Source organism: Oncorhynchus kisutch, unplaced genomic scaffold (assembly GCF_002021735.2).
Source record: "Oncorhynchus kisutch isolate 150728-3 unplaced genomic scaffold, Okis_V2 scaffold719, whole genome shotgun sequence".
NCBI lineage: Eukaryota > Metazoa > Chordata > Actinopteri > Salmoniformes > Salmonidae > Oncorhynchus > Oncorhynchus kisutch.
In genome coordinates this window covers 146,156-158,466 of record NW_022262664.1, presented here as the reverse complement: position 1 = coordinate 158,466, position 12,311 = coordinate 146,156, and the positions used below count along the sequence as shown (strand labels likewise).

The 12,311-nt window shown below is 47.2% G+C and overlaps 1 protein-coding gene across 1 annotated transcript in view; it reads right to left on the bottom strand.

Annotated features, from left to right (window-relative positions):
• The window catches only part of LOC116361498 (E3 ubiquitin-protein ligase MARCH7-like), a 43,924-nt gene that overhangs the window by 11,652 nt on the left and 19,961 nt on the right, over window positions 1-12,311 (bottom strand). The window contains exons 4-6 of the mRNA XM_031815966.1: window positions 5,374-6,162; window positions 4,544-4,724; window positions 806-953 (exon numbers count right to left, since the gene is read on the bottom strand). Coding sequence (XP_031671826.1) covers window positions 806-953; window positions 4,544-4,724; window positions 5,374-6,162 — 1,118 coding nt within the window. The remainder of the gene's footprint in view (window positions 1-805; window positions 954-4,543; window positions 4,725-5,373; window positions 6,163-12,311) is intronic.

Here is a 12,311-nt window from a genome sequence, read left to right as displayed (position 1 = left end):
CTATATTCTCCTGTCATCTGAAAACACAGTAATGTTACTATATTCTCATCTGAAAACACAGTAATGTTACTATATTCTCCTGTAAACACAGTAATGTTACTATATTCTCCTGTCATCTGTAAACACAGTAATGTTACTATATTCTCCTGTAAACACAGTAATGTTACTATATTCTCCTGTAAACACAGTAATGTTACTATATTCTCCTGAAAACACAGTAATGTTACTATATTCTCCTGTCATCTGAAAACACAGTAATGTTACTATATTCTCCTGAAAACACAGTAATGTTACTATATTCTCATCTGAAAACACAGTAATGTTACTATATTCTCATCTGAAAACACAGTAATGTTACTATATTCTCCTGAAAACACAGTAATGTAAGAAGTTGGGTTAAGGTTGTATAGAGGTTGGGTTAAGGTTGTGGTTGTATAGGGGTTAGGTCAGGGTTGTATAGAGGTTGGGTTAAGGTTGTGGTTGTACAGAGGTTAGGTCAGGGTTGTATAGAGGTTGGGTTAAGGTTGTGGTTGTACAGAGGTTAGGTCAGGGTTGTATAGAGGTTGGGTCAGGGTTGTGGTTGCACAGAGGTTAGGTCAGGGTTGTATAAAGGTTGGGTTAAGGTTGTAATTGTACAGAGGTTAGGTCAGGGTTGTGGTTGTACAGAGGTTAGGTCAGGGTTGTGGTTGTACAGAAGTTAGGTCAGGGTTGTGGTTGTACAGAGGTTAGGTCAGGGTTGTGGTTGTACAGAGGTTAGGTCAGGGTTGTATAGAGGTTGGGTTAAGGTCAGGGTGGAGGTGCTGACCGGTGTTGCGTCCCAGGTTGATCTCGTGGAGGGTTCTGTTGACGAGGACGTATACGGACCAGAGAACACAACCAATGGCCACCAGGTGGAACATTAGGGAGCATAAGATCTTCCTCCTCTCATTGGTCGACATCTGGAGCTTCTCCCACTGAGGGAGAGAAAAGGTGAGAAAGAGTGTGTCATAGACAGGTATCTATGTATCTGAACCATCATGGTGTCTGACAGCATGGGCAGATCCACTGAGTCCCCTCATGGTGTCTCTGACAGCATGGGCAGCTCCACTGAGTCCCCTCATGGTGTCTGACAGCATGGGCAGCTCCACTGAGTCCCATCATGGTGTCTGACAGCATGACAGTTGGTGGTTGAAGATATCCCTCTAGTGGTGTGGGGGCTGTGCTTTGGCAAAGTGGGTGGGGTTATATCCTTCCTGTTTGGCCCTGTCCGGGGGTGTCCTCGGATGGGGCCACAGTGTCTCCTGACCCCTCCTGTCTCAGCCTCCAGTATTTATGCTGCAGTAGTTTATGTGTCGGGGGGCTGGTGGTCAGTTTGTTATATCTGGAGTACTTCTCCTGTCCTATTCGGTGTCCTGAGTGAATCTAAGTGTGCGTTCTCTAATTCTCTCCTTCTCTCTTTCTTTTTCTCTCTCGGAGGACCTGAGCCCTAGGACCATGCCCCAGGACTACCTGACATGATGACTCCTTGCTGTCCCCAGTCCACCTGGCCATGCTGCTGTTCCAGTTTCAACCGACCTGAGCCCTAGGACCATGCCCCAGGACTACCTGACATGATGACTCCTTGCTGTCCCCAGTCCACTTGGCCATGCTGCTGCTCCAGTTTCAACTTCCACCTGACTGTGCTGCTGCTCCAGTTTAAACTGTTCTGCCTTATTATTATTCGACCATGCTGGTCATTTATGAACATTTGAACATCTTAGCCATGTTCTGTTATAATCTCCACCCGGCACAGCCAGAAGAGGACTGGCCACCCCACATAGCCTGGTTCCTCTCTAGGTTTCTTCCTAGGTATTGGCCTTTCTAGGGAGTTTTTCCTAGCCACCGTGCTTCTACACCTGCATTGCTTGCTGTTTGGGGTTTTAGGCTGGGTTTCTGTACAGCACTTTGAGATATCAGCTGATGTACGAAGGGCTTTATAAATACATTTGATTTGATTTGATTTTGATTTGATGGGCAGCTCCACTGAGTCCCCTCATGGTGTCTGACAGCATGGGCAGCTCCACTGAGTCCCCTCATGGTGTCTCTGACAGCATGGGCAGCTCCACTGAGTCCCCTCATGGTGTCTGACAGCATGGGCAGCTCCACTGAGTCCCCTCATGGTGTCTGACAGCATGGGCAGCTCCACTGAGTCCCATCATGGTGTCTGACAGCATGGGCAGCTCCACTGAGTCCCCTCATGGTGTCTCTGACAGCATGGGCAGCTCCACTGAGTCCCCTCATGGTGTCTGACAGCATGGGCAGCTCCACTGAGTCCTCTCATGGTGTCTGACAGCATGGGCAGCTCCACTGAGTCCCCTCATGGTGTCTGACAGCATGGGCAGCTCCACTGAGTCCCCTCATGGTGTCTGACAGCATGGGCAGCTCCACTGAGTCCCCTCATGGTTTCTGACAGCATGGGCAGCTCCACTGAGTCCTCTCATGGTGTCTGACAGCATGGGCAGCTCCACTGAGTCCCCTCATGGTTTCTGACAGCATGGGCAGCTCCACTGAGTCCCCTCATGGTGTCTGACAGCATGGGCAGCTCCACTGAGTCCCATCATGGTGTCTGACAGCATGGGCAGCTCCACTGAGTCCCCTCATGGGCTCTGACAGCATGGGCAGCTCCACTGAGTCCCCTCATGGTGTCTGACAGCATGGGCAGCTCCACTGAGTCCCTTCATGGTGTCTCTGACAGCATGGGCAGCTCCACTGAGTCCCCTCATGGTGTCTCTGACAGCATGGGCAGCTCCACTGAGTCCCCTCATGGTCTCTGACAGCATGGGCAGCTCCACTGAGTCCCCTCATGGTGTCTCTGACAGCATGGGCAGCTCCACTGAGTCCCCTCATGGTGTCTCTGACAGCATGGGCAGCTCCACTGAGTCCCATCATGGTGTCTGTAACAGCATGGGCATCTCCACTGAGTCCCATCATGGTGTCTGACAGCATGGGCAGCTCCACTGAGTCCCATCATGGTGTCTGTAACAGCATGGGCATCTCCACTGAGTCCCATCATGGTGTCTGACAGCATGGGCAGCTCCACTGAGTCCCATCATGGTGTCTGTGTTGAGGTCAGATGTGTTGAGGTGTGTGTAGAGGTTAGATGTGTTGAGGTGTGTAGAGGTTAGATGTGTTGAGGTGTGTGTTGAGACAAGGCGTGCTGAGGTGTGTGTAGAGGTTAGATGTGTTGAGGTTAGATGTGTTGAGGTGTGTAGAGGTTAGATGTGTTGAGTTGTATAGAGGTTAGATGTGTTGAGGTGTGAGTAGAGGTCAGATGTGTTGAGGTGTGAGTAGAGGGTAGATGTGTTGAGACAAGGCGTGCTGAGGTGTGTGTAGAGGTTAGATGTGTTGAGGTGTGAGTAGAGGGTAGATGTGTTGAGACAAGGCGTGCTGAGGTGTGTGTAGAGGTTAGATGTGTTGAGGTGTGTGTAGAGGTTAGATGTGTTGAGGTGTGTGTAGAGGTTAGATGTGTTGAGGTGTGTGTAGAGGTTAGATGTGTTGAGGTCAGATGTGTGTAGAGGTTAGATGTGTTGAGGTGTGTGTAGAGGTTAGATGTGTTGAGACAAGGCGTGCTGAGGTGTGTGTAGAGGTTAGATGTGTTGAGGTATATAGAGGTTAGATGTGTTGAGGTTAGATGTGTTGAGGTGTATAGAGGTTAGATGTGTAGAGGTCAGATGTGTTGAGGTGTATAGAGGTTAGATGTGTTGAGGTTAGATGTGTAGAGGTCAGATGTGTTGAGGTGTATAGAGGTTAGATGTGTAGAGGTTAGATGTGTTGAGGTTAGATGTGTTGAGGTTAGATGTGTAGAGGTTAGATGTGTAGAGGTCAGATGTGTTGAGGTGTATAGAGGTCAGGTGTGTTGAGGTGTATAGAGGTCAGGTGTGTTGAGGTGTATAGAGGTTAGATGTGTTGAGGTCAGATGTGTTGAGGTGTATATACAGGTCAGGTGTGTTGAGGTCAGATGTGTTGAGGTGTATAGAGGTTAGATGTGTTGAGGTGTATACAGGTCAGGTGTGTTGAGGTCAGATGTGTTGAGGTGTATAGAGGTTAGATGTGTTGAGGTTAGATGTGTTGAGGTTAGATGTGTTGAGGTCAGATGTGTTGAGGTTAGATGTGTTGAGGTCAGATGTGTTGAGGTTAGATGTGTTGAGGTGTGTAGAGGTTAGATGTGTTGAGGTGTATAGAGGTCAGATGTGTTGAGGTTAGATGTGTTGAGGTCAGATGTGTTGAGGTGTATAGAGGTCAGATGTGTTGAGGTTAGATGTGTTGAGGTGTATAGAGGTCAGATGTGTTGAGGTGTATAGAGGTTAGATGTGTAGAGGTCAGATGTGTTTAGGTGTATAGAGGTCAGATGTGTTGAGGTCAGATGTGTTGAGGTTAGATGTGTTGAGGTGTATAGAGGTTAGATGTGTTGAGGTCAGATGTGTTGAGGTGTATATACAGGTCAGGTGTGTTGAGGTGGTTAGATGTGTTGAGGTCAGATGTGTTGAGGGGTATATACAGGTCAGGTGTGTTGAGGTCTCTGTACCTTACGTAGAGGTTTAAGGTGAGTCTCCATGATGAAGTTGTATTGGCACAGCTCACAGCAGTGTGTGTCTGATGACTTGATCCACTGGTTGAGACAGTCCTGGTGAACAAACCTCATGCTGCCTGTACAGCGGCACGGGGTTATCAACACACACTCCTCATCTCCTTCACAGTGGCAGATCCTACACACACACACACACACACACACAGAAACACAGAGATGAACACACACACGTGAACACACACACACACAGAGATGAACACATACACACAGAGATGAACACACACACACACAGAAACACACACACACACAGAAACACAGAGATGAACACACACACACACATTAATACACACACACAGAGATGAACACACACACACACACAGAGATGAACACACACACACAGAAACACACACACACACACAGAAACACAGAGATGAACACACACACACAGAAACACACACACACACACACAGAAACACACACACACAGAAACACAGAGATGAACACACACACACACATTAATACACACACACAGAGATGAACACACAACACACACAGAAACACAGAGATGAACAAACACACGTGAACACACACATACACACACACACACAGATGAACACACACACACATTAATACACACACACACAAACACACACAGAGATGAACACACACACAGATGAACACACACACGTGAACACACACACACACACACACAGAGATGAACACACACACACACATACAGATGAACACACACACGTGAACACACACACACAGAGATGAACACACACATACAGAGACACACGCACACAGAGATGAACAAACACACCTACCTGCAGACCTCTGGCTCGTCATCGGAGCAGCCTTCAGGGGCGTTGCAGCCCCCATATCTCCGTGGCGACGGCGCGGACATGTCTCCACCCACTGACCCGGTCTCCTGGTAATTCTTAGTGATCTGTTCCTCCCTCTCTCCATCCTCAGCCAATGATGAGCTACCGCCGGGGCTACGGAACTTAGACCCCGCCTCCTCCCTGCGCTGGGAGCTCCGCCTGCTCTCCTCCCCTCCTCCTCCTGATCGCCGGTTCTTCACTCCGGAACCGTTCTCCAGTGGAACCTCTTTCTCTTGGTTCTCCTTCCCCTCATCAGACCCTACAGACTGCAGCTCCATCCCCTCTCCCCCTCCCCTCTCCCTGCTACTCCCACTGCGGCGTCGGCCCCTCTTGGCTTTCTCCCTGCTCCAGCTTCTGGCCTCCCTCCCCGCCTCCCCGTCAGACGACGAATCAGATTCAGGAGGGGCGGCGCTACGATGGCGGGGGTGTTCCCCTCTCCTCTCCCTCCTCCTCCTCTCCCCTCTCCTCTCCCTCCTCCTCTCCCCCCTCTCTCCGATGCGGTCAGAGCTGCGGTCACTGCGGTCGTCACTGTGTTGGACCGGGTCATCTTGTGCGGTCGCTGGGGCATCGGGGGCGGAGCAGGAGTCTCTCTTCCTGTTTGGTTTCTTCTTCTTCCTGGTTTGGCCCTGCTGGGAGGAGCCTAACGCGGTCTGAGAGGAGCCTAATGCCGCGCCGCTCAGCTTCATCACTGCTGTGTCACAACCTTCCTCTACACGACCCAGTGGCACCGGCCTATACACACACACACACACGCACACACACAAAGAGAGACACAGGGAGACACACACACACACACACAAAGAGAGACACAGGGAGACACACACACTCGGGAAACAGACAGAGAGATGGAGAGATGAAAAGACAGTATGAGGGAAACTGTATCCCTGGGTAACAGTATCCCTGGGTAACAGTATCCCTGGGTAACACTATCCCTGGGTAACAGTATCCCTGGGTAACAGTATCCCTGGGTAACAGTATCACTGGGTAACACTATACCTGGGTACCAATATCCCTGGGTAACAGTATCCCTGCGTAACACAATACCTGGGTAACAGTATCCCTGGGTAACAGTATCCCTGGGTAACACTATACCTGGATAACAGTATCCCTGGGTAACACTATACCTGGGTAACACTATACCTGGGTAACACTATCCCTGGGTAACCCTATACCCGGGTAACACTATACCTGGTAGAGGAATCGCCCAGACCAGGCTGTTAGCTACCTTATGGGCCAGCTAGAGGAATCAACCAGACCAGGCTGTTAGCTACCTGATGGGTCAGCTAGAGGAATCAACCAGACCAGGCTGTTAGCTACCTGATGGGTCAGCTAGAAAGTACAAAGTACTAGAAAGTTCAAAGTACTACAGTGTTTTTTCATCTCCTCCTAGGTATTAATATCCAACCAGACCCAAGTTATTTCCTAGGTATTAATATCCAACCAGACCCAAGTCATCTCCTCCTAGGTATTAATATCCAACCAGACCCAAGTCATCTCCTAGATATTAATATCCAAACAGACCCAAGTAATCTCCTAGGTATTAATATCCAACCAGACCCAAGTCATCTCCTCCTAGGTATTAATATCCAACCAGACCCAAGTCATCTCCTAGGTATTCATATCCAACCAGACCCAAGTCATCTCCTAGGTATTCATATCCAACCAGACCCAAGTCATCTCCTAGATATAAATATCCAAACAGACCCAAGTCATCTCCTCCTAGGTATTAATATCCAACCAGACCCAAGTCATCTCCTAGATATAAATATCCAAACAGACCCAAGTCATCTCCTAGGTATTAATATCCAACCAGACCCAAGTCATCTCCTAGGTATTAATATCCAACCAGACCCAAGTCATCTCCTAGGTATTAATATCCAACCAGACCCAAGTCATCTCCTAGGTATTAATATCCAACCAGACCCAAGTCATCTCCTCCTAGGTATTCATATCCAACCAGACCCAAGTCATCTCCTAGATATTAATATCCAACCAGACCCAAGTCATCTCCTCCTAGATATAAATATCCAACCAGACCCAAGTCATCTCCTAGGTATTAATATCCAACCAGACCCAAGTCATCTCCTCCTAGATATTAATATCCAACCAGACCCAAGTCATCTCCTAGGTATTAATATCCAACCAGACCGAAGTCATCTCCTCCTAGGTATTAATATCCAACCAGACCCAAGTCATCTCCTAGATATTAATATCCAACCAGACCCAAGTCATCTCCTAGGTATTAATATCCAACCAGACCCAAGTCATCTCCTCCTAGGTATTAATATCCAAGCAGACCCAAGTCATCTCCTAGGTATTAATATCCAACCAGACCCAAGTCATCTCCTAGGTATTAATATCCAACCAGACCCAAGTCATCTCCTCCTAGATATTAATATCCAACCAGACCCAAGTCATCTCCTCCTAGGTATTAATATCCAACCAGACCCAAGTCATCTCCTAGGTATTAATATCCAACCAGACCCAAGTCATCTCCTAGGTATTCATATCCAACCAGACCCAAGTCATCTCCTAGGTATTCATATCCAACCAGACCCAAGTCATCTCCTAGGTATTAATATCCAACCAGACCCAAGTCATCTCCTCCTAGATATTAATATCCAACCAGACCCAAGTCATCTCCTCCTAGGTATTAATATCCAACCAGACCCAAGTCATCTCCTAGGTATTAATATCCAACCAGACCCAAGTCATCTCCTAGGTATTCATATCCAACCAGACCCAAGTCATCTCCTCCTAGGTATTAATATCCAACCAGACCCAAGTCATCTCCTAGGTATTATTCCTGTTGATACACTCCAATCCTCTCCACTTAAATTGATAAATCATCTTTTAGCAGCAGCAAGGAAATGTGTAACAAAATGCTGGAAAAATGAACATACACCTTCAAAAGATATGTGATTAGGTCTATGTGGGGAACTGACATGGAGAGAATTACATCAATCCTGCAACATAGACAACACCTATAAGTGTGAAGGTGTCTGGTCAGAGTTCCGGACATATCGTACGGGTCTTACCCTGTCATTAGGTCTATGTGGGGAACTGACATGGAGAGAATTACATCAATCTTGCAACATAGACAACACCTATAAGTGTGAAGGTGTCTGGTCAGAGTTCCTGACATATCGTACGGGTCTTACCCTGTCATTAGGTCTACGTGGGGAACTGACATGGAGAGAATTACATCAATCTTGCAACATAGACAACACCTATAAGTGTGAAGGTGTCTGGTCAGAGTTCCTGACATATCGTACGGGTCTTACCCTGTCATTAGGTCTACGTGGGGAACTGACATGGAGAGAATTACATCAATCCTGCAACATAGACAACACCTATAAGTGTGAAGGTGTCTGGTCAGAGTTCCTGACATATCGTACGGGTCTTACCCTGTCATTAGGTCTATGTGGGGAACTGACATGGAGAGAATTACATCAATCCTGCAACATAGACAACACCTATAAGTGTGAAGGTGTCTGGTCAGAGTTCCTGACATATCGTACGGGTCTTACCCTGTCATTAGGTCTATGTGGGGAACTGACATGGAGAGAATTACATCAATCCTGCAACATAGACAACACCTATAAGTGTGAAGGTGTCTGGTCAGAGTTCCTGACATATCGTACGGGTCTTACCCTGTCATTAGGTCTACGTGGGGAACTGACATGGAGAGAATTACATCAATCCTGCAACATAGACAACACCTATAAGTGTGAAGGTGTCTGGTCAGAGTTCCTGACATATCGTACGGGTCTTACCCTGTCATTAGGTCTACGTGGGGAACTGACATGGAGAGAATTACATCAATCCTGCAACATAGACAACACCTATAAGTGTGAAGGTGTCTGGTCAGAGTTCCTGACATATCGTACGGGTCTTACCCTGTCATTAGGTCTACGTGGGGAACTGACATGGAGAGAATTACATCAATCCTGCAACATAGACAACACCTATAAGTGTGAAGGTGTCTGGTCAGAGTTCCTGACATATCGTACGGGTCTTACCCTGTCATTAGGTCTACGTGGGGAACTGACATGGAGAGAATTACATCAATCCTGCAACATAGACAACACCTATAAGTGTGAAGGTGTCTGGTCAGAGTTCCTGACATATCGTACGGGTCTTACCCTGTCATTAGGTCTATGTGGGGAACTGACATGGAGAGAATTACATCAATCCTGCAACATAGACAACACCTATAAGTGTGAAGGTGTCTGGTCAGAGTTCCTGACATATCGTACGGGTCTTACCCTGTCATTAGGTCTACGTGGGGAACTGACATGGAGAGAATTACATCAATCCTGCAGCATAGACAACACCTATAAGTGTGAAGGTGTCTGGTCAGAGTTCCTGACATATCGTACGGGTCTTACCCTGTCATTAGGTCTACGTGGGGAACTGACATGGAGAGAATTACATCAATCCTGCAACATAGACAACACCTATAAGTGTGAAGGTGTCTGGTCAGAGTTCCTGACATATCGTACGGGTCTTACCCTGTCATTAGGTCTACGTGGGGAACTGACATGGAGAGAATTACATCAATCCTGCAACATAGACAACACCTATAAGTGTGAAGGTGTCTGGTCAGAGTTCCTGACATATCGTACGGGTCTTACCCTGTCATTAGGTCTACGTGGGGAACTGACATGGAGAGAATTACATCAATCCTGCAACATAGACAACACCTATAAGTGTGAAGGTGTCTGGTCAGAGTTCCTGACATATCGTACGGGTCTTACCCTGTCATTAGGTCTACGTGGGGAACTGACATGGAGAGAATTACATCAATCCTGCAACATAGACAACACCTATAAGTGTGAAGGTGTCTGGTCAGAGTTCCTGACATATCGTACGGGTCTTACCCTGTCATTAGGTCTATGTGGGGAACTGACATGGAGAGAATTACATCAATCCTGCAACATAGACAACACCTATAAGTGTGAAGGTGTCTGGTCAGAGTTCCTGACATATCGTACGGGTCTTACCCTGTCATTAGGTCTATGTGGGGAACTGACATGGAGAGAATTACATCAATCCTGCAACATAGACAACACCTATAAGTGTGAAGGTGTCTGGTCAGAGTTCCTGACATATCGTACGGGTCTTACCCTGTCATTAGGTCTACGTGGGGAACTGACATGGAGAGAATTACATCAATCCTGCAACATAGACAACACCTATAAGTGTGAAGGTGTCTGGTCAGAGTTCCTGACATATCGTACGGGTCTTACCCTGTCATTAGGTCTACGTGGGGAACTGACATGGAGAGAATTACATCAATCCTGCAACATAGACAACACCTATAAGTGTGAAGGTGTCTGGTCAGAGTTCCTGACATATCGTACGGGTCTTACCCTGTCATTAGGTCTACGTGGGGAACTGACATGGAGAGAATTACATCAATCCTGCAACATAGACAACACCTATAAGTGTGAAGGTGTCTGGTCAGAGTTCCTGACATATCGTACGGGTCTTACCCTGTCATTAGGTCTACGTGGGGAACTGACATGGAGAGAATTACATCAATCCTGCAACATAGACAACACCTATAAGTGTGAAGGTGTCTGGTCAGAGTTCCTGACATATCGTACGGGTCTTACCCTGTCATTAGGTCTATGTGGGGAACTGACATGGAGAGAATTACATCAATCCTGCAACATAGACAACACCTATAAGTGTGAAGGTGTCTGGTCAGAGTTCCTGACATATCGTACGGGTCTTACCCTGTCATTAGGTCTACGTGGGGAACTGACATGGAGAGAATTACATCAATCCTGCAGCATAGACAACACCTATAAGTGTGAAGGTGTCTGGTCAGAGTTCCTGACATATCGTACGGGTCTTACCCTGTCATTAGGTCTACGTGGGGAACTGACATGGAGAGAATTACATCAATCCTGCAACATAGACAACACCTATAAGTGTGAAGGTGTCTGGTCAGAGTTCCTGACATATCGTACGGGTCTTACCCTGTCATTAGGTCTACGTGGGGAACTGACATGGAGAGAATTACATCAATCCTGCAACATAGACAACACCTATAAGTGTGAAGGTGTCTGGTCAGAGTTCCTGACATATCGTACGGGTCTTACCCTGTCATTAGGTCTACGTGGGGAACTGACATGGAGAGAATTACATCAATCCTGCAACATAGACAACACCTATAAGTGTGAAGGTGTCTGGTCAGAGTTCCTGACATATCGTACGGGTCTTACCCTGTCATTAGGTCTACGTGGGGAACTGACATGGAGAGAATTACATCAATCTTGCAACATAGACAACACCTATAAGTGTGAAGGTGTCTGGTCAGAGTTCCTGACATATCGTACGGGTCTTACCCTGTCATTAGGTCTACGTGGGGAACTGACATGGAGAGAATTACATCAATCCTGCAACATAGACAACACCTATAAGTGTGAAGGTGTCTGGTCAGAGTTCCTGACATATCGTACGGGTCTTACCCTGTCATTAGGTCTACGTGGGGAACTGACATGGAGAGAATTACATCAATCCTGCAACATAGACAACACCTATAAGTGTGAAGGTGTCTGGTCAGAGTTCCTGACATATCGTACGGGTCTTACCCTGTCATTAGGTCTACGTGGGGAACTGACATGGAGAGAATTACATCAATCCTGCAACATAGACAACACCTATAAGTGTGAAGGTGTCTGGTCAGAGTTCCTGACATATCGTACGGGTCTTACCCTGTCATTAGGTCTACGTGGGGAACTGACATGGAGAGAATTACATCAATCCTGCAGCATAGACAACACCTATAAGTGTGAAGGTGTCTGGTCAGAGTTCCTGACATATCGTACGGGTCTTACCCTGTCATTAGGTCTACGTGGGGAACTGAC